Source organism: Siphateles boraxobius, unplaced genomic scaffold, assembly GCF_051911475.1.
Source record: "Siphateles boraxobius isolate OS27281-9 unplaced genomic scaffold, OSU_SipBor_1 135, whole genome shotgun sequence".
Classification (NCBI taxonomy): domain Eukaryota; kingdom Metazoa; phylum Chordata; class Actinopteri; order Cypriniformes; family Leuciscidae; genus Siphateles; species Siphateles boraxobius.
Genome location: NW_027508739.1, coordinates 538,378 through 565,951, shown reverse-complemented (window position 1 = coordinate 565,951; position 27,574 = coordinate 538,378). Strand labels below are relative to the sequence as shown.

General features: G+C 43.2%; 1 protein-coding gene across 8 annotated transcripts in view; it reads right to left on the bottom strand.

Moving 5' to 3' along the window:
* Positions 1-27,574, bottom strand: part of tmem63bb (transmembrane protein 63Bb) — a 71,747-nt gene that overhangs the window by 32,315 nt on the left and 11,858 nt on the right. For all 8 annotated transcript variants that reach the window (XR_013203796.1, XR_013203797.1, XR_013203794.1 and 5 more), the window contains exons 2-3: positions 4,821-5,033; positions 716-795 (exon numbers count right to left, since the gene is read on the bottom strand). Coding sequence is in view for 4 of the 8 variants with exons in the window: in XM_077229808.1 (XP_077085923.1) it covers positions 716-795; positions 4,821-4,982 (242 nt within the window). In the remaining 4 variants the exon portion in view is untranslated. The remainder of the gene's footprint in view (positions 1-715; positions 796-4,820; positions 5,034-27,574) is intronic.

Below are 27,574 nucleotides of genomic sequence, written 5' to 3'. Positions count from 1 at the left end.
TGAATCTTCAACTTTAATTAAGAAGTCCAGCTCTTGGACGACAATTGTTCTGTTGCCATTTTCTCTAATTTTGCCAACTATTAAGACTCTGATGAAGGCTAAAGTTGGCTGTAATTGGAGATTGCCCTTTGCAACGCTGTGTTTGTCATTAATTTGGCTATAATGGAAAGAGGAGTGGGCTTGAGTCCTAAAATCCATCCCATGAGACACCAAGACTGTAACCAGTAACCAGAGATGGTCTTCTCCGTTGACTCAAATGTGCTCCTAAGACCCGTGGTTAACAGAAAGTGAGGTTGAATCTGCTCTTCACAGTAATTCTACTTAAACACCAGGTTCTCGTCCACTATTGGCCACATCTAGAGATACTCTAAAGAGAGGATTTTATTGATTGGATGAGATCATGTCCATTGCTGGTCATTTCAGTTGATAGCTTGAAACAGGGATTCAAAAATGGGCAAAACCCCTTCATCCGCAGCTGCTAAATCCCTATTATTTTCCAGGGTGAGTACATGGGATTCAGACGATGCAAAGATGAAATGTTATCTTTTTCTTGCACTTTTCCAGGAAATGCACAAATATACATGTTCTTTTACACCACACACAGAGAGTATACAGGAGAATTGAAGAATTCACACGAGATACATCTGAGAAATCATTCAATGACATCCAAATAACACCCATCTATCAAACAAGTTTGACAACGACATGTCCTTACCTGTCAGCATCCGTCACCAGGGCCAGGCGGCCGTAATCCCACGCCACTTTCCGCAAAATGGAGAAGACAAAAAGAAGAACCTGAGATGGAGAGAGAAGCAAATGATCAGCCAAAGTACGAGTAAGAGAGATGCAGAAAATTAATCAATATTGTGACATGAAATTTTCAATACTGTAATATAATAACGTCTTAGGTGCCTATCGCTAGTTTCCACACTGAAAAAAAGAACAATGCAATTGATACATTTGAGGATAAAATGAGCTTCTGAAGCAGTTTAGAGCCTTCAATCTTGTTTATATTGACCTGAGAAGAGAAGCAGAACTACAGCTTGCAGTTTACATGATGTGTAGCTCGCAGCTGAAGACATCAGCAGAAATGTAGGTTAAGAGGGCAGACATTGTGCTGAGAGTTAGTCGAGCTGACAGAGTCGGTAAAACAACTGTTGTTGTGTAGCTCTGTCTGCTCATGTACATTTCAAATGCAAGGTCACTTGATTTTTTCCATCCGAAGTGATTATGTGAATATAATTGACCAGACAACCAGAAAAGTGGGTCAATGCATTGCCAATCCATGGAAAGTTCAACAATCTGAAATTGGTATTGATACCGACTACTGTGATTTTGAAGTGAAAGTGAAGTGAAAACAGTAGAAAGAACTGGAATTGAACCAGTAACATTTGGGTTACCAATCACTCACTAACCATTAGGCCATGACTGCCCCATGGTATCAAGACAACACTATTACAATTGTCATGAAATGTCACAATGCTAAATATCTTAAAGGTCCTGAAAAAGGCTTTATTTTCTAAAAGCAAAATAGAATTGGATAAATAGGGGTTGCACTACTACTGATTTCTACAAGTCGGTTACTTGTCAAAACAAAACCTGAGTTACTCGACTACTTGTGGTTTATGTTACCATTTCAAAAGAGAAAAAAAGTTAATGTCAACAAGTGTTTATTAATTGAAAGCCCAATGATTGCAACAATTGCGTCCCTTACACGTACCGTAACAACATTAAAATAATAGACCTTAACACACCAGGGCTGGGGTAAACGATTATTAACTAAACGATTAGTTGGGCGATTATTTTATCGATTAGTCGACTAATCTAACGACTAATTTTTCTGCTGCTCGATTAATAAAAAAACATAATGTATCTCAAATAAATACTAAATAGTGTACTGAATCATGATACTATAAGCTGGCTAACGTTAGTCTAATGTTATGTATTTGAACACCGTCATTAGAACTCTATAACCGCCAAAAACGTGTTATTAAAATATTTTTACAAACATTTTTTATCATAGAGAATGTTTAAATACTAATATCAGCTTACGTAGGAAACGTTGCGGAGTTAGTGTTGCTTCGGAGGCTGCTACTGCTGGAGATGATTCAGGAGAGGTCTGTGCCCCTTTACCGATCAGAGCGCACGCTGACACGGAGTAAAGCCTTGTTTAAACTCGACGCTCGTGGCAAAAATGACGCATTGGGTGCGCAAGACCGGCAAGACCCCATTTTTCTTGGCTGTGTGCACGGCTTCTTTTGTAACAGCGCGCGCGGCGCCGCAACCGAGGATGAACGACTTCAAGCCGAATCTGCCCGAGCATGTACGTCTCACCGCACCGGCACCCGGTTTGCGCGTCTAAATTGCAACATTTTTTTTTGTCTGTTAAGGGTTTGTTTACTGTGTGTGATTCATTTAAAGTAAAGCACATTCACTTCTAGTTGTCTTCGTCCTCCATTCTGCAATGTTTCGGTCTCCCACGTGTGGTGGCGAGCTGTACCGCCGGAAACGGTGCAAAAAATTAATAAATGAATAAGTGTCGACCCAAAATATGGCTTCGACGTAATTTTGACGTCGCAGCGTCATCGTCATCGACGCGCCGCTACAGCACTACTTAACACACAGTGTCTTTGACATCGAACAATATGCGCATAAATATATTAATAAAATTCATTTTAACAGTTAGCCAAGGGTTCTTATACAACAGTAGCCTCTTCATATTACATTTCACAAGTCTTCAACTGTAAAAAACAGATCTGTCCTCACATCACTTAGATCTTTACTCAACCAGTTCAAAATAGTTTATAATAAAATAGGACGAAATTCAAGCTTTTATCGTCCTCCTGCCACATACTCTCTTTGGTTGTAGTCATGGCTCGCTGGATTGCGATATAAAACAAGCGTGTCGTTATGGTTATTGAGCGTTTGGATACTCAATGGCCCTCATTTATCAAAAGTGCGTACACCAAATTTCCAGCGTACACCTGGCGTACACCCAAAACCACGGTGACTGATATTTATCAATATGGACGTTGGCGTACGGCACGCTCAAATCCTACGCCAGGTCAGGAGGTGGTGTACATGTACGCACGTTTTGAATTAGTGCGGAAATGCGCAGAAAAACAATTCCTAACACCACAAAACGCACTGACAAACTAAAAGATATGAGGAGCTCTTTTCCAAAACGCGATAAACGGCATTTTTAAAAATAAATTTGTATTTTATTTCTATTAATAAACTAGTGTTGTGTCTGCAAAGATGAAATTGATGATCACCATCTCCGTAGTGAACACGCCATAGAGAGAGTAGCCTATTTCTTTTCGTTTATAATGGTTTCGTTTAAAGACATTTCAAGCTTTCTTTATAGATATATTTCTCATGTCTGTGAGGCATATACTGAGTTTCGGTTAATTTGTGATGAGATGCGCTCCAGTTCACGTGCAATGCAAGGGACCGCGCTCGCGCCTCCATGTCATGACTCATGATTATATTGTCTGCTATTTGCTTCTTATTTATTAAATCCAGGCAATTGGTTGATGAAAAAATATTAAAATTAAGATACAATTTAAACAAAACGAAATTCACTTTAAAGAAAGGCTTTCTACAAAACAAAACTTAATTAAGTGGCCAAAATCATGTCTGAGCATGTCTCCCGATATATTGCGCATCCTATCTTAGCCTATGTTCACTTTTCATAATCAACATAGATGGGGTAAAAATAACATTATACTTTTATTAACAAATATGAAACTATATGCACTTAGTTAATGGCTACAACACGTAGCCTAATAGTAGGCCTGAATATTGTTATCATTACTTTTTTCAAGTTCGTCACGAATTACTATTAGCCTAAATGTGTTACTAAAGGATTTGAATCTATTTTTAACATTGTTGTATTTAAGGACTGTATTTGTGTGTTATTTTTAAATTATTTGTTTTATTTGGTAGACACAATTGGAACGTGACATTGGAAATATTTATTTTATTTTTACTATTTAATTTATTTTACTATTTATTTTGTTTGGCTTTTATTTATTTCATGCAGTTGCACTTATTTAATTTATATTAATTTATAGTATGAGTCCCTGATTATATGTTGCATGTTCTCTTCTTGTTGTTTTTGTTGTTGTTTTTTTAGACAAAAAATGGATGGATTTATAGCGTTTTGAAAAAAAAATACAATTAACTTTGAATTTATCATCAACAATATTGTTGTTTGATTTAATAATAATTTTTCATGATGGTGATGGTCTCGATCTCCAGAGAAGTGTCTCCTCTTTGCCGTCTTCCGTGTGTCGATGGTGTAAAATGAGGGTGTGGGGGAAGCGGAGACTTGAATATATAGGGGCGTGTTATTCTAATGACGATCGTTTTCAGCCGCGGCATTTATCAAGGGCAGGTATTGCGTACACCTGGATTTCAAAGGTACGCACAGCTTCATAAATCAGGCGGTGAGAGGAGTGTAAGCATAATCTTACGCCAACATATACGCCTGTTTCTACGCAAGAATGATAAATGAGGGTCAATGTCTTCTGAAAGTGTTGACTAGCGTTTAAAGTAGTCGACTAGCCAACTGCAAGCCCTACTGGGAAATTCTCTTGACAGGTTTGTGCAATTCATCCACAAATCAACTCTGTTAAATGACCGGAAAACACCATTAGTGGATAATATACTGAGATTCCACTAGTCATTTAATGTTTAATGATCACTAATTTGGTGTGTTTAGATATTTTACAGCTAATATATAAATATTCTTGTCTTATTCTACAGGCAGAGCTCAGAGACATCAGGGTGTACATTTTTCCACAGCAGTCACGTACCAGGAAGCACATAAAGTCGAGCGCGAGGACCGTGGGTACCCCTCCGAAGGGAAGCCCCTGCAGAACAGTACTGCGGATCCGGGCCGAGTAACAGTAGTCTTTGGAAGAGTTGCTGTAACAGTTGGTCTGACCCGTACAGGCCAGGTTCCCAAAAATCCCCATCGTCACGATCAGATGTTTCACTACAGTCACTGCAACATCCTGATGAACAACCTGAGGACAAGAAAAGCCAGACAAGATCAATTTACACTCATTATAACTACACAAAGACCAAACATTTCAGAGTCTTAAAAAAAAAAAATTAGTATAAAAAATTATAATTAATAAAAAATTATATATTCATAAACTAAATAATAATTGGTCAACCGATATATCAGCTAATATTTGGCCTCTTTTTCGACTGAGTTTTTCTTTTTGGCCGTCAGAAGCACCTTTTATTTTGGCAGCGATGAGAACGCCAGCACCTGAGCGCATGTTTAAAAAAAAAATGTGTGTGAAAAATGCTATAATAGGATTATAGCTAAGAAGAAGCAAGGCGGATTACAGAATTTAAAGGCCATCTTTCAATTTAATTGTATAACTTAATTTATACAGAATCTTGTATGAAAATGTCAATTTAAAAAGACATACATAAGAATACATATGTTTTACAACACCCACAGGCAGAAATTAAGAAAAAAAGTGTACCTATTCTAAGCTAGGCTAAAAAAAAACACCCTTTTCCAGAGAACGCGTCATATGACGTAACGACAGGCAAACAAGTAGGCGTTGCTGCCCTGGTTCTCAGTGTGGGTTTACGTAGTCTGAGAGGTGGAATAGTCTGCCATCGGTGCATGCAAGTCCACCAGCAAAATCTGGCGGGAGTGAAGAGTCTAACGTTAACGTTAGCACTAGCAGAGAATCTGCGCGTCGAAAACGGGAGCTTTGCACAGTAAGTCTTATAATACCTTATATGTTGCATCGAAATGTAGCTCTGCATGTAATTTCTGCAAATATATTTTTCTTGGCGTTATAATGGATTAGTCTTGGCATGACTTTTGCTGACTGTAACTGTTCTGACTTGAGAAGTTGGCACCATGAAGGCACGCCGTCAGCTTACTCTTGTTACGTTAACCCCATGAATCTCTTTAATAATAGCAATACAAATACGTGTTTTTTCCTGCGGGACGGGATAAGACACAAAATCAATGCATCTCTATTATTGTCCGGGAATAAATTTGCGGGCAGGAGTGTAACACATACGTTGCGGGAACGGGTGGTAATGGTCAGAAATTCGGCGGGCGCGGGCGGGAACGGGTGGTAATGGTCAGAAATTCGGCGGGCGGGAACGGGTGGTAATGGTCAGAAATTCGGCGGGCGGGAACGGGTGGTAATGGTCAGAAATTCGGCGGGCACGGGCGGGAACGGTCAGAAATTCGGCGGGCGGGAACGGGTGGTAATGGTCAGAAATTCGGCGGGCACGGGCGGGAACGGGTGGTAATGGTCAGAAATTCGGCAGGCGCGGGCGGGAACGGGTGGTAATGGTCAGAAATTCGGCGGGCGGGAACGGGTGGTAATGGTCAGAAATTCGGCGGGCGCGGGCGCGAATGCTCAGAAATTCAGCGGGCGGGAACGGGTGGTAATGGTCAGAAATTCGGCGGGCGGGAACGGGTGGTAATGGTCAGAAATTCGGCGGGCGGGAACGGGTGGTAATGGTCAGAAATTCGGCGGGCACGGGCGGGAACGGGTGGTAATGGTCAGAAATTCGGCAGGCGCGGGCGGGAACGGGTGGTAATGGTCAGAAATTCGGCGGGCGGGAACGGGTGGTAATGGTCAGAAATTCGGCGGGCGCGGGCGCGAATGCTCAGAAATTCAGCGGGCGGGAACGGGTGGTAATGGTCAGAAATTCGGCGGGCGGGAACAGGTGGTAATGGTCAGAAATTCGGCGGGCGCGGGCGGGAACGGGTGGTAATGGTCAGAAATTCGGCGGGCGGGAATGGTCAGAAATTCGGCGGGCGGGAACGGTCGGTAATGGTCAGATATTCGCAGGCGCGGGCGGTAATGGTCAGAAATTCGGCGGGCGAGGGTGGTAATGGTCAGAAATTCGGCGGGCGAGGGTGGTAATGGTCAGAAATTCGGCGGGCGAGGGTGGTAATGGTCAGAAAGGTTTGAGCATCGCAGATCAACTCCACTGGCCAGTCCTGAATAAAGTAATGATGAATGGTCATTTTCTGATATCATCAACCATTCTGGTGATATGTCATGGAGTCCAGGGGAGGAGATGTTGAGTGAGTCCTCTGAGGAGGAACCAGAAGAGCTGGAATCTCTCAGTGAACCAAAGTAAAAACCTTTTTATTAATGGAAACGGTTTCTGATTGTGTATCAAAAATGTCATAGTCAGAATTAATGTGTTTTTTCCTTTTCTTGTTTTCAGTCCTGTTGACAAGTTCATTGTTTGCCAGAGGCAGTTGCTGTCCTTGTTCATGGTTTGCCCTGCATGCTGTGGGGAAACCCAGGGATACATAATGCACCCGGAAGGAACCTTCATAAAAGTTAAGCAGGTAATGTCTTAATTGACAACTGTCTGTGAGGAGCTGAATTATAGATTGTGAATGTACAGTATGTATTAGGGGTGGAACGGTACATGTATTCGTATTGAACCGAATCGGTACGGGCGTCACGGTTTGGTGCATGAATTAACACGGAGAATACACGGTATAAAAATAAATAAAACTGGCGTGCAAATGAATTAATGTAATGCGGAACTACTGTTAGATACGCGGGTCCTTTAGGGACACCTAATCTGTTGCCCTGCTAGGTTTGTTTACTTTAGCCTGCCTCCGCAGCGCTAGCCTCCGCTGACCGCGCGCGCGCCTTCCAAAATGGACGAGGCATTTATACTTCGCGCACGCCGGTGTACTATTCTTTGAAACGACAGTATGCGACTCGGTGTAATTGTCCTCTAAACCATCAGGAATCCGCAGTGAGAAGTAAGGTGCACTCATGAATGTTTATTTTAGTACTTTAGTACTCTACTAACACTTTAGGACACTTTAGGATGTCTGCTATTGTTGGCTCATTTTGTTAATGTAACGTTTAGCAACTAATTTAGACGCAAGAACTGGGTGTAAAAAAATAATAAAATAAAAATAATTGCCTTCTGCATTTTTGTTTTGCTTTTCCCTCCATTGTACCGAACTCGTACCGAACCGTGATGTCTGAACCGAGGTATGAACCGAACCGTGACTTCTGTGTACCGTTCCACCCCTAGTATGTATATTAATTATTTGTGTCTTAACTATACAGATATTTCCCTGCCTCATCTTAAAGCTGCTTGAGTCTTGAATCTTCTCATCTTTCAGGCCTGCGGAACTTGTTGTTATGAGCGTTACTGGCAAAACCAAGAACCGCTGCATCGAAACATGCCTGCCTCCAACCTTTTACTCAGCGGTGCCATCCACTTCTCAGGTTGCATGGCTACTCAGACCATCAGGATGCTGAAGCTGTTTGGACTGCAGTGCATAAGTCCCGGCACTTTTTTCCGCCATCAGCGCTATTACACTATCCCTACTATCGTGCAGGCCTGGAGGAATGAGCAGAGGGGGATCATCAGGGAGTTGAAGGAGACTGGAGGTGGATTGATCCTGTCTGGTGACTGCATGTAGAATGATCCAGCTCACGTCACTGATGTAGAACAGGTCAGTGTGTTTTTGCATTAACCTCTAAATGTAACTGTTTTTGACGTTCTTAGATCAGATTCTCCTGGACACTGTGCCAAATATGGTAGCTACTCCTTGATTGAGGATCGGATTAACAAAGTTTTGGATGTTCAACTTGTCCAAGTAAGTTGATGTCACACAGAAATCTCGTGTCTGATTTAGTTACTGATATTGTTCAGTAATAATCAATTGATTTTACAGAGCTCAGAAGTCCCAAGCAGCTCTTGGTGTGAGCTAGAGGGTCTAAAGCAGAGTAAGCAGTTCCTGATGGACCAAGACATCCAAGTGTCTGCTCTGATAACAGACAGAAATCGGCAGGTAATGATGCTAGGAGAGATCTAAAGCTGAACAGTATTGACATGCACAGTATCACTCAAAATAAATTCTAAATTCTATAAAATCAATTTGTGTGTTCTTTGTTTTACGTGGCCAAGTGGGTACGTGAGAAAACGTGTTCAGAAGGAACAAGGCATTTCTTTGACTTCTGGCATATTGGGAAAAGTATGTATTGTGATGTTGGTAGTTCTATATAACAGACTTGTTTTTTGTAGTTAAGTTCACTTTCCTAATAATTAGTTTGCTCTGCTCTGTGACAGGTGTACAGAAAGCACTGGATGCTGCTGCAAAAGAGAGGGACTGTGAGGATCTGAAGCTGTGGAGGACAGCCATTATCAACCATCTCTACTGGAGCGCAGCTTCCACCCCTACAGGAGATCCAGATGAGATGCAGGCAAAATGGCAGAGTATGATAAATCACGTACAGGACATACATGAACACAGCACTCCTGCATTTACCAGCTGCGCACATCCAGCGTTGGAAGGAAAGGCAAGAAACGAGGAGTGGCTTGAACCAGGTACAACATAGTAGCCTATGTTAAAAGATGTCAAATGTTTTGAGGCTAAACTTTTTTCAGTGCTTGTTAAGTTTGGTTTTATCAATACGTAACCCCATGTGTACTAATAATTACTTGTGTTATGAAATGCAACAGACTATATGACAGAATATGTTTATTCAGGATCACCAGCAGCCACTAAACTGGAGTGTGTAGCTGCCAGGAAAGCACTGGTAAAGGATATTCGACAATTGTCGCCTCAGCATCAGACATTCTCCCTGGAGGCCTACCATTCCCTCATTCTGCACTTTGCTCCCAAACACACTGGCTTTTCTTTTCTTGGGATGTACAGCAGGTAGTGTTATCACTTAAGTATCGATACTAATAAAATTAGATATTTTTTTTAGTGCTGGGCAACGATTAATCGCATCCAAAATAAAAGTTTGTTTACATAATATGTGTGTGTACTGTGTATAATTATTTTTTATATACATTTATAAATACACAAATATGCATGTATATATTTAAGAAAATTGGTTATTTATAAATAAAATATTATATTTATATATAATATTAATTATGTATAAATATGTATACAGTATATACATGCAAATGTTTCTTAAATATATACATGCATATGTGTATATTTATATATCAAAAATTATTATACACAGTACACACACATATATTATGTAAACACAAACTTTTATTTTGAGAGCGATTAATCGTTGCCCAGTAAAAAACAAACAAAACAAAAATTCAGGATATTGCAATACTTTTGTAGCAGGTAAATGATGACAGAATGAATATGGCTAAAAACTAATGCAGTCTTGTATAGCAGACCAAAATGTTATTGATTGATAACAGCACTACATATTGTTTGCAAAAAAATAATTGCAAAGTTGAGTCATTGTCTTAGACCCATTTGAACTGAAAACATTAATGTCATGTATTTCTGTTGCATTTCACTGCATTGGGTTAGCTTTGGAGACCTAATGTTCGATCTACTTATCTCCTATAGACTTCACTTGGCAGCCCTACATTTCAATAGTAATGGCAACAGAGATGTAGCTCGAACCAGTGAGGGTGAGGCACGCTACGCCGTTCGCTACCCGCGGTTTCGGAAAGGTGGCTGGGTAGTCCAACCCATCAAGGAGAAACCATCTTACGGATAGTAGTTTCACTTAGTTTCTCAATATCTTTTTTTATGTGAGTCAACCATGTTATTAAATGTGTTCTAAACATCTCTCAAGGATATGCAACAAATCTGATGGTCTCTCTGGTAGAGGAATACTCCAAGTCACCACAGGCCCTACAAGAAAGCAGTGCTGTCTTGTCCTCTGCTGACCAATACAGTTTGTTTCACTATGAATTTATTAATCGTCTTCCAAGTGGGGCCACTGGAAACCTTTGTACGTTTGTCCCTCCTCTGCAACTGCCTCCTTATTGCTGACACAACACATTAGGCTTTCCTAATGTCCATGCCTAGTATTCTGTACGCCCAGCGGACAACCTGCCTGTATGCTGTGTATCGGAACTGCGTGTGGTGGAGATTGGGACCTAATTACATTTTGATCATACCATGTTTTCATAGTAAACAATTCCAATGGTAAAAATTGAATGTCGGCTGTTGGCTGATATTCTACTGTACTACACAACACCAAAGTTGCTTTTATAGTAAGTATATGGAAACCACTGAGTTTAAAAACCTGCTTAACAGGATTTACTATTTTGGTGTAGAAAAGCTGGTTCTTTAAATTGCAGTGTGAAATAATTTTTGCTCAAAACATACTCTGGCCTGCTGGCTTGGAGAGGGCCATGCTCCCGTCTGAAGTTCAAGTATGCTATCTGCAGCACAAAAGGATTCATACAGGATGCTTCAAACCCTGCATGGAGTGTGAGGCAGGTAATGTCTTCTGGGGGATCTAGGTTTTGGACAAGGGATCAATAGGCGTCGACCTCCCTACAGCACACACTCTCCACTGCTGATGGCATAGCCTCACATCTACCACACAAGCACCTGTTAAACAAAATGTGCCAAGATAAACTCACGCACTTGTCTGCATGCCTTACACTCAGTCCATGTGACAATAAAAGATCCTTGTAACAATGACTCTAACCGGAACACTAACTGCTTTCATACACATACTCCGTAGTACATGCGAGCTCATTTACATAATGTCCGTCGGAAATACTAGGGGAGTAGTATAACAGCCGGCTAAGTTCGGAAAATCCGGGATCTAAATTAAACATTTTAAGACGCATGTTGCTAGCATAGATGGTGACAATATACATGGATGCATGGACATTTTTCGCCACCTGAGCAAAAATATTCTTTATACCTGACCTGTACAGCACATGTAGAAACACAATGGTTTCAACATTCAGTTTTAACTTTTAACTTGAATGTGGCATTTCTATTTTATTTGACCCTTGATGTAACTTATTGGTATTAAATCATATTTTTGAAAAACAAGCAGTTAATGAAGAAGTCAATAAATGAAGCACATTTTGTGTTCCCTGATATTTTTTTCACAGTGCTGTAACTGTACAGTCTTTACCAAGAAATCCTATGAAAAATAATTTACTAAATCTTCTGCAGGACAGTTCAATTCTTTACAATAATAGAATGTAGTATGAAAGAAAAGTAAGCTGTTACACTGAGATGGTTTGGGAAAACCATAAAGTGTTTTTGTACAGTAAATTAATTGTGTACAGGATGCATTAAACCATCAAAGTTAATTGATTGTTTATTGCTTATGAATTTGAATTTGCACTGCGAGTGGGTATGTAATTCTTACCGTTATGTGTCCATCAACCGTTATTTCCACCACTTTAATCAAACCACTCTTCTTTAAAACATTATATGATGTGATTTTATTTTACTTGTCTTTGCGTTTCTCGTTGCCTCTCGTATTGAGCTATTTGGTCCGCACGCAAGACTCACTGCCAATCACACGTGCTCACGTCATTCTCTTTCTATGAAACCTGTAAACTGCATTCACCAGTTTTCACTCTATAGCGGTTGACCAGAGCACTGAAATTATTTCTCACTTAAACTACAATCAAATGGATTTCGCCACACATTTCGAGTCAGTCCTCTGCGTGGTATTTTATTATTTTCTGCGCGGCCGCGGCTTCAGAAGTGCGCGGCCGCGCAAGCTTGCAGCTTAGAGGGAACATCCTTAACTCTGCCTGACCCCTCTCTCGCCTAGGTGGCTCATAATTATGAGGCAATGGCCCATCGGAAGAGTTGACATGAACCCCCTACTGCAACCTCTTCAATGTCTGACTCCATTACTAAGAGATGAGATTTACCGGCCGTTGCGTCACGTCCGATCAGAGCGTTTTTGACAGCGGAAGTAATTTTACTCACAATTTAAAACTTTTAAAAAACTTTTTTAATGCACATTTATGATTAATTTCTTCACGCAAATCGAGTTCCTACACTATTTATCTACATGTCTATTCGCAGGGATCTTCAACTTGAAAGATGGGCTTTAAGATGCTAAAGCCTAAATCTGTTTAATTTATGGATTTATTTTCTTAATCAAGTTTTTCTAATTTTTTTCTCTCACACACACACTCAATCCCAGCATCACCTCCTGCTCTCATCCCAGCATCACCTGCTCTCACACACACACTCATCCCAGCATCACCTGCTCTCACACACACACTCATCCCAGCATCACCTGCTCTCACACACACACACACACATCCCAGCATCACCTGCTCTCACACACACACTCATCCCAGCATCACCTGCTCTCACACACACACTCATCCCAGCATCACCTGCTCTCACACACACACACTCATCCCAGCATCACCTGCTCTCACACACACACACACCCCAGCATCACCTGCTCTCACACACACACACACACACACACACACACACACACACACACACACTCATACCAGCATCACCTGCTCTCACACACTCATCCCAGCATCACCTCCGGCTCTCATCCCAGCATCACCTGATCTCACACACACTCATCCCAGCATCACCAGCTCTCATACACACTCATCCCAGCATCACCTGCTCTCTCACACACACTCATCCCAGCATCACCTGCTCTCACACACTCATCCCAGCATCACCTGCTCTCACACACACTCATCCCAGCATCACGTGCTCTCACACACACACTCATCCCAGCATCACCTGCTCTCATTCCAGCATCACCTGCTCTCACACACACTCATCCCAGCATCACCTCCTGCTCTCACACACACACATCCCAGCATCACCTGCTCTCACACACTCATCCCAGCATCACCTGCTCTCACACACACTCATCCCAGCATCACCTGCTCTCACACACACACTCATCCCAGCATCACCTCCTGCTCTCACACACACTCATCCCAGCATCACCTGCTCTCACACACTCATCCCAGCATCACCTGCTCTCACACACACTCATCCCAGCATCACCTCCTGCTCTCATCCCAGCATCACCTGCTCTCACACACACACTCATCCCAGCATCACCTGCTCTCACACACACACTCATCCCAGCATCACCTCCTGCTCTCATCCCAGCATCACCTGCTCTCACACACACTCATCCCAGCATCACCAGCTCTCATACACACTCATCCCAGCATCACCTGCTCTCACACACTCATCCCAGCATCACTTGATCTCACACACACTCCTCCCAGCATCACTTGATCTCACACACACTCCTCCCAGCATCATCTGCTCTCACACACTTATCCCAGCATCACCTGCTCTCTCTCTCTCACACACACACACACCACACACACACACACACCACCTGCTCTCACACACTAATTCCAGCATCACCAGCTCTCACACACACTCCTCCCAGCATCACCTGATCTCACACACTAATCCCAGCATCACCTGCTCTCACACACACTCATTCCAGCATCACCTGCTCTCACACACTAATCCCAGCATCACCTGCTCTCACACACACTCATTCCAGCATCACCTGCTCTCACACACTCATCCCAGCATCACCTGCTCTCACACACACTCATCCCAGCCTCACCTGCTCTCACACACACTCATCCCAGCATCACCAGCTCTCATACACACTCATCCCAGCATCACCTGCTCTCACACACTCATCCCAGCATCACCTGCTCTCACACACTCATCCCAGCATCACCTGCTCTCACACACTCATCCCAGCATCACTTGATCTCACACACACTCCTCCCAGCATCATCTGCTCTCACACACTTATCCCAGCATCACCTGCTCTCTCTCTCTCACATACACACACACCACACACACACACACACACAACACACACACCACCTGCTCGCACACACTAATTCCAGCATCACCAGCTCTCACACACACTCCTCCCAGCATCACCTGATCTCACACACTAATCCCAGCATCACCTGCTCTCACACACACTCATTCCAGCATCACCTGCTCTCACACACTCATCCCAGCATCACCTGCTCTCACACACACTCATCCCAGCATCACCTGCTCTCACACACTCATCCCAGCATCACCTGCTCTCACACACTCATCCCAGCATCACCTGCTCTCACACTCTCATCCCAGCATCACCTGATCTCACACACTCATCTCAGCATCACCTGCTCTCACACTCTCATCCCAGCATCACCTGCTCTCACACACTCATCCCAGCATCACCTGCTCTCACACACACTCATCCCAGCATCACCAGCTCTCACACTCTCATCCCAGCATGACCTGATCTCACACACTCATCTCAGCATCACCTGCTCTCACACTCTCATCCCAGCATCACCTGCTCTCACACACACTCATCCCAGCATCACCTGCTCTCACACACTCATCCCAGCATCACCTGCTCTCACACACTCATCCCAGCATCACCTGCTCTCACACACACTCATCCCAGCATCACCTGCTCTCACACACTCATCCCAGCATCACCTGCTCTCACACACACTCATCCCAGCATCACCTGCTCTCACACACTCATCCCAGCATCACCTGCTCTCACACACACACACTCATCCCAGCATCACCTGCTCTCACACACTCATTCCAGCATCACCTGCTCTCACACACTCATCCCAGCATCACCTGCTCTCACACACACTCATCCCAGCATCACCTGCTCTCACACACTCATCCCAGCATCACCTGCTCTCACACACTCATCCCAGCATCACCTGCTCTCACACACTCATCCCAGCATCACCTGCTCTCACACACTCTTCCCAGCATCACCTGCTCTCACACACTCATCCCAGCATCACCAGCTCTCACACACTCATCCCAGCATCACCTGCTCTCACACACTCATCCCAGCATCACCAGCTCTCACACACTCATCCCAGCATCACCAGCTCTCACACACTCATCCCAGCATCACCTGCTCTCACACACTCATCCCAGCATCACCTGCTCTCACACTCTCATCCCAGCATCACCTGCTCTCACACACTCATGCTCTCACACACTCATCCCAGCATCACCTGCTCTCACACACTCATTCCAGCATCACCTGCTCTCACACTCTCATCCCAGCATCACCTGCTCTCACACACTCATCCCAGCATCACCAGCTCTCACACACTCATCCCAGCATCACCTGCTCTCACACTCTCATCCCAGCATCACCAGCTCTCACACACTCATCCCAGCATCACCTGCTCTCACACACTCATCCCAGCATCACCTGCTCTCACACACTCATCCCAGCATCACCAGCTCTCACACACTCATCCCAGCATCACCTGCTCTCACACTCTCATCCCAGCATCACCTGCTCTCACACTCTCATCCCAGCATCACCTGCTCTCACACACTCATCCCAGCATCACCTGCTCTCACACACTCATTCCAGCATCACCTGCTCTCACACTCTCATCCCAGCATCACCTGCTCTCACACACTCATCCCAGCATCAGCTGCTCTCATACACACTCATCCCAGCATCACCTGCTCTCACACACTCATCCCAGCATCACCTGCTCTCACACACTCATCCCAGCATCACCTGCTCTCACACACTCATTCCAGCATCACCTGCTCTCACACTCTCATCCCAGCATCACCTGCTCTCACACACTCATCCCAGCATCACCTGCTCTCATACACACTCATCCCAGCATCACCTGCTCTCACACACACTCATCCCAGCATCACCTGCTCTCACACACTCATACCAGCATCACCTGCTCTCACACACACTCATCCCAGCATCACCTGCTCTCACACACTCATCCCAGCATCACCTGCTCTCACACACTCATCCCAGCATCACCTGCTCTCACACACTCATCCCAGCATCACCTGCTCTCACACACTCATCCCAGCATCACCTGCTCTCACACACTCATTCCAGCATCACCAGCTCACACACACTCATCCCAGCATCACCTGCTCTCACACACTCATCCCAGCATCACCTGCTCTCACACACTCATACCAGCATCACCTGCTCTCACACACACTCATCCCAGCATCACATGCTCTCACACACACTCATCCCAGCACCTGCTCAAAGGCTTTTTTCATTTATTAGTATCATTATTGTGGAAAAACTGTGAGAACCGCGTACAAATGACAATAAAACGGGTTCTTTCTTCAACATTTTCCTCTGTCCACTTGAATACTGTAAATACTGTCATCGTCCTCTCATCAGCACTGAGACCAGCAGATCTTAAAGCCTCAAACTGGAGGTTTATATAATAGTATTCCGATGTAATGGAACACTAGACACCCGTTTGAAGAGCATCCAACTGCTCACACACACTCATACCAGCGCTCACACACACTCATCCCAGCGCTCACACACACTCATCCCAGCGCTCACACACACTCATCCCAGCATCACCTGATCTCACACACACTCATCCCAGCATCACCACACTCATCACTCTCACACACTCATCACTCTCACACACTCATCACTCTCACACATTCATCACGCTCACACACTCACCACTCCTCTCAAACACTCATTACTCCAGTCCTCTCACACACTCATCACTCCTCTCACGCACTCATCACTCCTCTCACGCACTCATCACTCCTCTCACACTCATCACTCCTCTCACACTCATCACTTCACTCTCACGCACTAATCACATCACTCTCACGCACTCATCACATCACTCGCACGCACTCATCACATTACTCTCACGCACTCATCACATCACTCTCACGCACTCATCACATCACTCTCACGCACTCATCACATCACTCGCACGCACTCATCACATCACTCTCACGCACTCATCACATCACTCTCACGCACTCATCACATCACTCTCACACACTCATTACTCTCACGCACTCATCACATCACTCTCACACACTCATTACTCTCACGCACTCATCGCATCACATCACTCTCACGCACTCATCGCATCACATCACTCTCACGCACTCATCGCATCACATCACTCTCACGCACTCATCGCATCACATCACTCTCACGCACTCATCGCATCGCATCACTCTCACGCACTCATCGCATCACTCTCACGCACTCATCGCATCACTCTCACGCACTCATCGCATCACTCTCACGCACTCATCGCATCACTCTCACGCACTCATCGCATCACTCTCACGCACTCATCGCATCACTCTCACGCACTCATCGCATCACTCTCACGCACTCATCGCATCACTCTCACGCACTCATCACTCTCACGCACTTATCGCATCACTCTCACGCACTCATCGCATCACTCTCACGCACTCATCGCATCACTCTCACGCACTCATCGCATCACTCTCACGCACTCTCACGCAGTCATCGCATCACTCTCACGCACTCATCGCATCACTCTCACGCAGTCATCGCATCACTCTCACGCACTCATCGCTCTCACACACTCATCATTCTCACACACTCATCATTCTCACACACTCATCATTCTCACACACTCATCATTCTCACATACTCATCATTCTCACACACTCATCACTCTCACACACACTCATCACTCTCACACACACTCATCACTCTCACACACACTCATCACTCTCACACACACTCATCACTCTCACACACACTCATCACTCTCACACACACTCATCACTCTCACACACACTCATCACTCTCACACACACTCATCACTCTCACACACACTCATCACTCTCACACACACTCATCACTCTCACACACACTCATCACTCTCACACACACTCATCACTCTCACACACACTCATCACTCTCACACACACTCATCACTCTCACAAACACTCATCACTCTCACACACACTCATCACTCTCACACACACTCATCACTCTCACACACACTCATCACTCTCACACACACTCATCACTCTCATACACACTCATCACTCTCTCACACACTCATCAAATCACTCTCACACACACTCATCACATCACTCTCACACACACTCATCACATCACTCTCACACACACTCATCACATCACTCTCACACACACACACACTCATCACATCACTCTCACACACACATACACTCATCACTCTCACACACACACTCATCACTCTCACACACACACACTCATCACTCTCACACACACACACACACACACACACTCATCACTCTCTCTCACACACACACACTCTCTCATCAAGCTCTCTCTCACACACACACACACACACACACACACACACACACACTCATCACTATTACACACACACTCATCACTCTTACACACACTCATCACTCTCACACACATCACTCTCTCTCACACACACACACACACACACACACACACACACACACACACACTTATCACTCTCACACACACACACTCATCACTCTCACACACACACACACACTCATCACTCACACACACACACTCATCACTCTCACACACACACACACACACTCATCACTCTCTCACACACACACTCATCACTCTCACACACACACACTCATCACTCTCACTCTCACACACACACACTCATCACTCTCACACGCACACACACACACACACACACACACACACTCATCACTCACACACACACACACACACACACACACACACACACACACACACACACACATCACTCTCACACACACACACACTCATCACTCTCACACACACACACACTCATCACTCTAACACACACACACACACACACGATCATCACTCTCATCACTCTCACACACTCATCCCTCTCACACACTCATCCCTCTCACACACTCATCCCTCTCACACACTCATCCCTCTCACACACTCATCCCTCTCACACACTCATCCCTCTCACACACTCATCCCTCTCACACACTCATCCCTCTCACACACTCATCCCTCTCACACACTCATCCCTCTCACACACTCATCCCTCTCACACACTCATCCCTCTCACACACTCATCCCTCTCACACACTCATCCCACTCACACACACCCATCACTTCTCACACACCCATCCCTCTCACACACCCATCACTCTCACACACCCATCACACTCATCCCTCTCACACACTCATCCCTCTCACACACTCATCCCTCTCACACACTCATCCCTCTCACACACTCATCCCTCTCACACACTCATCCCTCTCACACACTCATCCCTCTCACACACTCATCCCTCTCACACACTCATCCCTCTCACACACTCATCCCTCTCACACACTCATCACACTCATCACTCTCACACAATCACTCCAGTCCTCTCACACACTCATCACTCTCACACAATCATCACTCTCACACACTCATCACTCCTCTCTCACACTCATCTCTCACACAATCATCACTCCAGTCCTCACACTCATCACTCTTACACACTCATCACTCCAGTCCTAACACACTCATCACTCTCACACAATCATCACTCACACACTCATCACTCCAGTCCTCACACAATCATCACTCTCACACACTCATCTCTCACACATTCATCACTCTCACACACTCATCACTCTCACACACTCATCACTCTCACACACTCATCACTCCAGAGCCGGCCCGAGCCTTTTGGAGGCCCTAAGCAGAATTTGATTTGGGGGCCCCCTCCCACTACGCGAAGTCGCCTGTGCTTGACAATTATTGACACAAATGTCACGCAATAATGATACATTATAAATGAATACAGTGAGGTTATGTATTAATACAAAATAAATAAAAAAATAAAAAAATAGATGCCTACTTAAATAAAAAAGTTGAAACTTTTACTTTACTCTTTTACTAACTCTTTGAAACTTCTTAAAACAAACTGTCTCAAAACGTATATAAAATAAATTATTTGCAAAACATAATGACAAAAGTGAGACATCAGAAACATACTAAGAACAAGGGTTCAACAATGACAATTATTGTTGAAAACTGTAAAAAATATTATTATTATTTCTCGACTGTCTCAATACAGTGTAACTGTCCTCAAAATCTTTTTTATTATTATTATTGTAACAGACTTTGTTGGATTGTACATGACAGAATCCAACAAAGTCTGTTACTATAATACGGGTAATGTACTGGCGCTTGTTGCATGTGTGTATGCAATCTATTTTTCCCCTCGGGGCTTGCCGTACATAGGAATTGGTCGTGCGCACTTGGTACTGGACTGTCGCGGGTTTTTGGAGTTAGTGATCTGATGTGTGGTATAATAAAGTGGAGAAGAGTTCAAACTGCTATGTTTATTATTTATTCAAACTGCTAACCTTACACCTAGAAGGTTAAGTTCCCCTGCGGCTATTTTCTCCAACTTAAACCGATACCGTGACTATGCGCAGTTGCGCACGAATTGTCTATGCACTCGCGAGGTGTCTAGATTATGCGCATGACTTAAACGCTGGCAGACACAGCAGCAGTTGTTGGCAGGTATATTGATCATGAAATCAGAATTTTCTTGTCTTGAATTATTCATTCATATTCATTCATTCATTTATGTCACTTGTTTAAGTCATCTAAAAAAAAAAAAAATTTTTTAACTCGATTGGGTTAAAAAAGCAGCCGCTTAGTTCGCTTATGCCTCGGGCCGGCCCTGCATCACTCACACACTCATCACTCCAGTCCTCACACACTCATCACTCTCACACACTCATCACTCCAGTCCTCACACACTCATCACTCTCACACAATCATCACTCCAGTCCTCACACACTCATCACTCAATCATAACTCTCACACACTCATCACTCCAGTCCTCACACACTCATCACTCCAGTCCTCACACACACTCATCACTCTCACACAATCATAACTCTCACACACTCATCACTCCAGTCCTCACACACTCATCACTCTCACACAATCATCCCTCCAGTCCTCACACACTCATCACTCTCACACAATCATCACTCTCACACACTCATCACTCCAGTCCTCACACACTCATCACTCTCACACAATCATCACTCTCACACACTCATCACTCCAGTCCTCACACACACTCATCACTCCAGTCCTCACACACACTCATCACTCTCACACAATCATAACTCTCACACACTCATCACTCCAGTCCTCACACACTCATCACTCTCACACACTCATCACTCTCACACAATCATCACTCCAGTCCTCACACACTCATCACTCTCACACAATCATCACTCTCACACACTCATCACTCCAGTCCTCACACACTCATCACTCTCACACACTCATCACTCCAGTCCTCACACACTCATCACTCAATCATAACTCTCACACACTCATCACTCCAGTCCTCACACACTCATCACTCCAGTCCTCACACTCCATCACTCCAGTCCTCACACACTCATCACTCTCACACAATCATCACTCTCACACAATCATCACTCTCACACACTCATCACTCCAGTCCTCACACACTCATCACTCTCACACACTCATCACTCTCACACAATCATCACTCTCACACAATCATCACTCCAGTCCTCACACACTCATCACTCTCACACAATCATAACTCTCACACACTCATCACTCCAGTCCTCACACACTCATAACTCTCACACAATCATAACTCTCACACACTCATCACTCCAGTCCTCACACACTCATCACTCTCACACAATCATCACTCTCACACAATCATAACTCTCACACAATCATCACTCCAGTCCTCACACACTCATCACTCTCACACACTCATCACTCTCACACAATCATCACTCTCACACAATCATCACTCTCACACAATCATAACTCTCACACACTCATCACTCCAGTCCTCACACACTCATCACTCCAGTCCTCACACAATCATCACTCTCACACACTCATCTCTCACACATTCATCACTCTCACACACTCATCACTCTCACACACTCATCACTCTCACACACTCATCACTCTCACACACTCATCACTCTCACACACTCATCACTCTCACACACTCATCACTCTCACACACTCATCACTCTCACACAATCATCACTCTCACACACTCATCACTCCAGTCCTCACACACTCATCACTCTCACACAATCATCACTCTCACACAATCATCACTCTCACACAATCATCACTCTCACACAATCATCACTCTCACACAATCATCACTCTCACACACTCATCACTCTCACACACTCATCACTCTCACACACTCATCACTCTCACACAATCATCACTCTCACACAATCATCACTCTCACACACTCATCACTCTGACACACTCATCACTCTCACACACTCATCACTCTCACACACTCATCACTCTCACACACTCATCACTCTCACACACTCATCACTCTCACACACTCATCACTCTCACACACTCATCACTCTCACACACTCATCACTCTCACACACTCATCACTCTCACACAATCATCACTCTCACACACTCATCACTCTCACACACTCATCACTCTCACACACTCATCACTCTCACACACTCATCACTCTCACACACTCATCACTCTCACACACTCATCACTCTCACACACTCATCACTCCAGTCCTCACACACTCATCACTCTCACACACTCATCACTCCAGTCCTCACACACTCATCACTCTCACACACTCATCAGTCTCACACAATCATCACTCTCACACACTCATCACTCTCACACACTCATCACTCTCACACACTCATCACTCTCACACACTCATCACTCTCACACACCCATCACTCTCACACACCCATCACTCTCACACACTCATCACTCTCACACACTCATCACTCTCACACACTCATCACTCTCACACACTCATCACTCCAGTCCTCACACACTCATCACTCTCACACACTCATCACTCCAGTCCTCACACACTCATCACTCTCACACACTCATCACTCCAGTCCTCACACACTCATCACTCTCACACACTCATCACTCTCACACACTCATCACTCACACACACTCATCACTCACACACACTCATCACTCACACACTCATCACTCACACAGAGGAATCATGTCAGGAATCATGTGAAGTCTATACAGCCCACACAGATCCTCAGCACTACAACAGGATAATTTCAGCTACATCTAAAAACTGACTCCATGTAAGCACAGGGGAGTGAGAGGAGGCGAGTGTGTGTGGCGCACCGCTGACAGACGTGTGTGTGGGAGGTTTCTGACTGAAAGCCGATGGTTGTCTGAGTGCGAATGATCTGAGGTTTTAAGTTCGAACACTTGTATTCAATGCAATATCACTGAGATTGATGAACGACAGCGCACTTATGCACTACTCAAACAACGGCAGCAATCGCAGATCTAGCATGATCACACAGCATCTACATGACTACAACGTAGGGCTGGGCGGTATATCGAGTTTGTACAATATATCGATATTTTTTTTCCCCACGATATGGAATGAGGCAATACCGTTTATATCGATACAGTAGTTTGATACGAAGACATCTGAAAAATAGTGGAGTACGCAGTGTGAGCTCCTGCAGTGAAAGAACAGTACAATTTGTCCTAAACATGACACAAACTTATTAAGCGCTTCAAAATAACTGGTAAGATAGTTAACAAGTTTAAAGCAGCTTGCCCTGTCAGATGCTCGGACAGATAGCCTACTGTTAGTGACTGAAAGATAAATACTGGCGCTGTTTAATGCGTTTGAGACGTGGTGCTTTCCTCAGTGCTTAACTTACATTTCACAGGTATATTCTCTATCTGTAACTGTTAGAAAGTCAAACAAATATGTCCATTTCACTGTCAGGAGAGGATGAGCTTCTGCAAATCAATCTCCGCTAAAATTCAAGCTTCCGTGAATGAGCGCCGCCGCGCGCATGCGCGCCAAACAGACGAGCACAATAGAACAGTAGCGCAATAATTCTGACTAAAATACATATTAGTAAAATATTTGTTGTTGGAGACAATAAATGTGCCATATGTGGAATTTTAAACCTACAAGTATATTTTTATGAAAGTGACCATTATAATGGGTTAATCAAATGCAGGCTAATATAATTAGTTTGTGCTTTTGTTTTTGTTTTCATTTTTAGTTTATTCTTTAGTCATGTTTAAAAACAAAAGCATTATTTTTGTTTTTAGATTGTAATGTTACAAAGTTAGAATGTAATGTGATTTTAACCACCTTTTTGCACATAATATATTGCATAGCCTACATTACATTCCCTATTTGTTTCCATATCCTTCAATATCAACATTGTTTGGATATCATTGAGCAGGATGTGAAATAACATTTTTTTTTAAATACATGCCTTTTCTTTATCCAAATAGAAAAACGTAGAAAGTACTGAGATATATATCGTATATCGCCATTTAACCAAAAAATACCGAGATATGATTTTTTGGCCATATCGCCCAGCCCTACTACAACGACTGGCTGGCATCAACTATACAACTAACTAACACAGGATTATATTAGTTATGTTTACAGGATATTATCATCTATGAACACTTTTTAGGAAGAACTTTTCCGCTGGAATTGTAGAATCAAAATGTTTGAAAGAGGAAGATTCTGGGTCAAAATGTCAAATGGACTTTCATGATACTTTTGCTTTTATTTTGACAAGTTCTTATTCACTGCCTTATTCATTCTGAGCTCAATTGGATTAAATATACTTTATTTATCCTGCTATGGGAAATTTTCTTGGACTCCATTAGCAACAATCATAACACAAACATAGCCTACTCAAGAAGGGGAGAGGGGTACAACAACAACAACAACAACAACAACAACAACAACAACAACAACTAATTTGAAATACGACACATAATATTACATTTTAAATATAGTAATCATAATAATAACAATAAAAAATGTATGCAAATAAAAATATGATATACTATAATAGTAGCCTATAGTAATAATAATAATAATAATAATATTAATACATTTAAATAAATAAAAACAATAAAACATACCATAATAAAACTAGATGGCATAGATGTGCTTCTACAAACTAGTGTGAGGCTTGCCTCAGTTCTCTCGGCTCATTTCAACTTGGGTTGATCACTCCTGATCGTTCCTGGCCTGGATACTTGTCAAAACTCCCCTTTTGTGCCTAATGTGCTTAAAACATTCACTAATTATTGGTGAACTATTACTTAAAGGGTGCTGCAAAGTGGACTTGTGGCATAATAACTAGAATATGGAGCCAAAGGAGCGAAACTGAATTTAAACTGACCCTTCGAGACAGATATATATATATATATATAGAGAGAGAGAGAGAGAGAGAGAGAGAGGGAGAGAGAGAATAGATAGACAGAGATAGAGAGAGAGATATATATATATATATATATATATAGAGAGAGAGAGAGAGAGAGAGAGAGGGAGAGAGAGATAGACAGAGATAGAGAGAGAGAGATAGAAAGATATATATATATATATATATATATATATATATATATATATATATATAGAGAGAGAGAGAGAGAGAGAGAGAGAGAGAGAGAGAGAGAGAGAATAGATAGACAGAGAGAGAGAGAGAGAGAGAGAGAGAGAGAGAATAGATAGACAGAGATAGAGAGAGAGAGAGAGAGAGAGGGAGAGAATAGATAGACAGAGATAGAGAGAGAGAGAGAGATATATATATATATATATAGAGAGAGAGAGAGAGAGAGAGGGAGAGAGAGAATAGATAGACAGAGATAGAGAGAGAGAGATATATATATATATATAGAGAGAGAGAGAGAGAGAGAGAGAGAGAGAGAGAGAGAGAGAGAGAGAGAGAGAGAGAGAGAGAGAGAGAGAGAGAGAGAGAGAGAGAGAGAGAGAATAAGAAGGGTAGGTCGGGCTGAAGCGCACTGCGGTAGATTGTTCTGCTACACTCGCCTCAACACACACACACACACACACACACGAGCCGTTCTAAACACCCAGTGTGTTGACATACACAGCATCATAGACAGCATCATAGACTCATGCAACTGCAATATTAGAGATGCACCGCTCGATCAGCCATTAATCGGAATCTGATCGATCTCAGTTCCGGACTTGCTTTGCAATCATTTTCCAAAATGTCATTTGAGTGGAAATATTACTCAGTCTGTAAACAAGACGTCAACACAGGCCAGAGACGGGACACGCTGAAGATGGACGCAGAGGAGAGCAGAGATGCGACAGAAGAGAAAATACAGTACTGGAACAGCAGATCACGGTTGTGATTAGGGACGCACCGATATGAACATTTTGGCCGACACGATAACCGATAATTCTTTATATTAGAAAGCCGATAACCGATATATTGGTCGATACATCCAAATCCATATTTTTATATACTTTTTGAGAGGCTGATTACAAAAACAAAAGTCTCACCATTAAAAGCCATGTCCCAAACACACAATTATAACGTTCTCATTATAATTTTATGTAGCCGATATGACAGACTCGTGCTGTACATGTTGCACTTTACTGTATTTTGCTTTTTTGAACTGATTCCAATCATATTTTTAAGCAATTCAAAACCATCATGTTGAACAGTGCGCATCTGAAGCGTCTAAGCTGAAGGAAATAATACATTATTTATCGGCTTTAATATATCGGCCACATTTTCTTATCGGGCCGATAACGATAATATTAAACATGTAGCATCTTTGTTTGGATCTTGACTAAAACACAGTGATTGCCTCTCATTTCAAATGGCTACAGATATTTTTTGTTTAAGGCAGATTTGACCCGTCACAGAGCAAATAAACAAAACATTTACTTTAAAAATAATAATATTAATAATAATAATTATTATTATTATTTGGCAACCGATGTAGGAATCTGCTTATTTTCTTGTTTAAAAAAGTAACACTGCATTTAATGTTTCTGTTACAGTGCAATTATGCATTTAAGTACTATGTAACAAAAATTAACTTAATGTACCTACTATAGAGTTAGTTGCATGTATTTATGCATAATTTA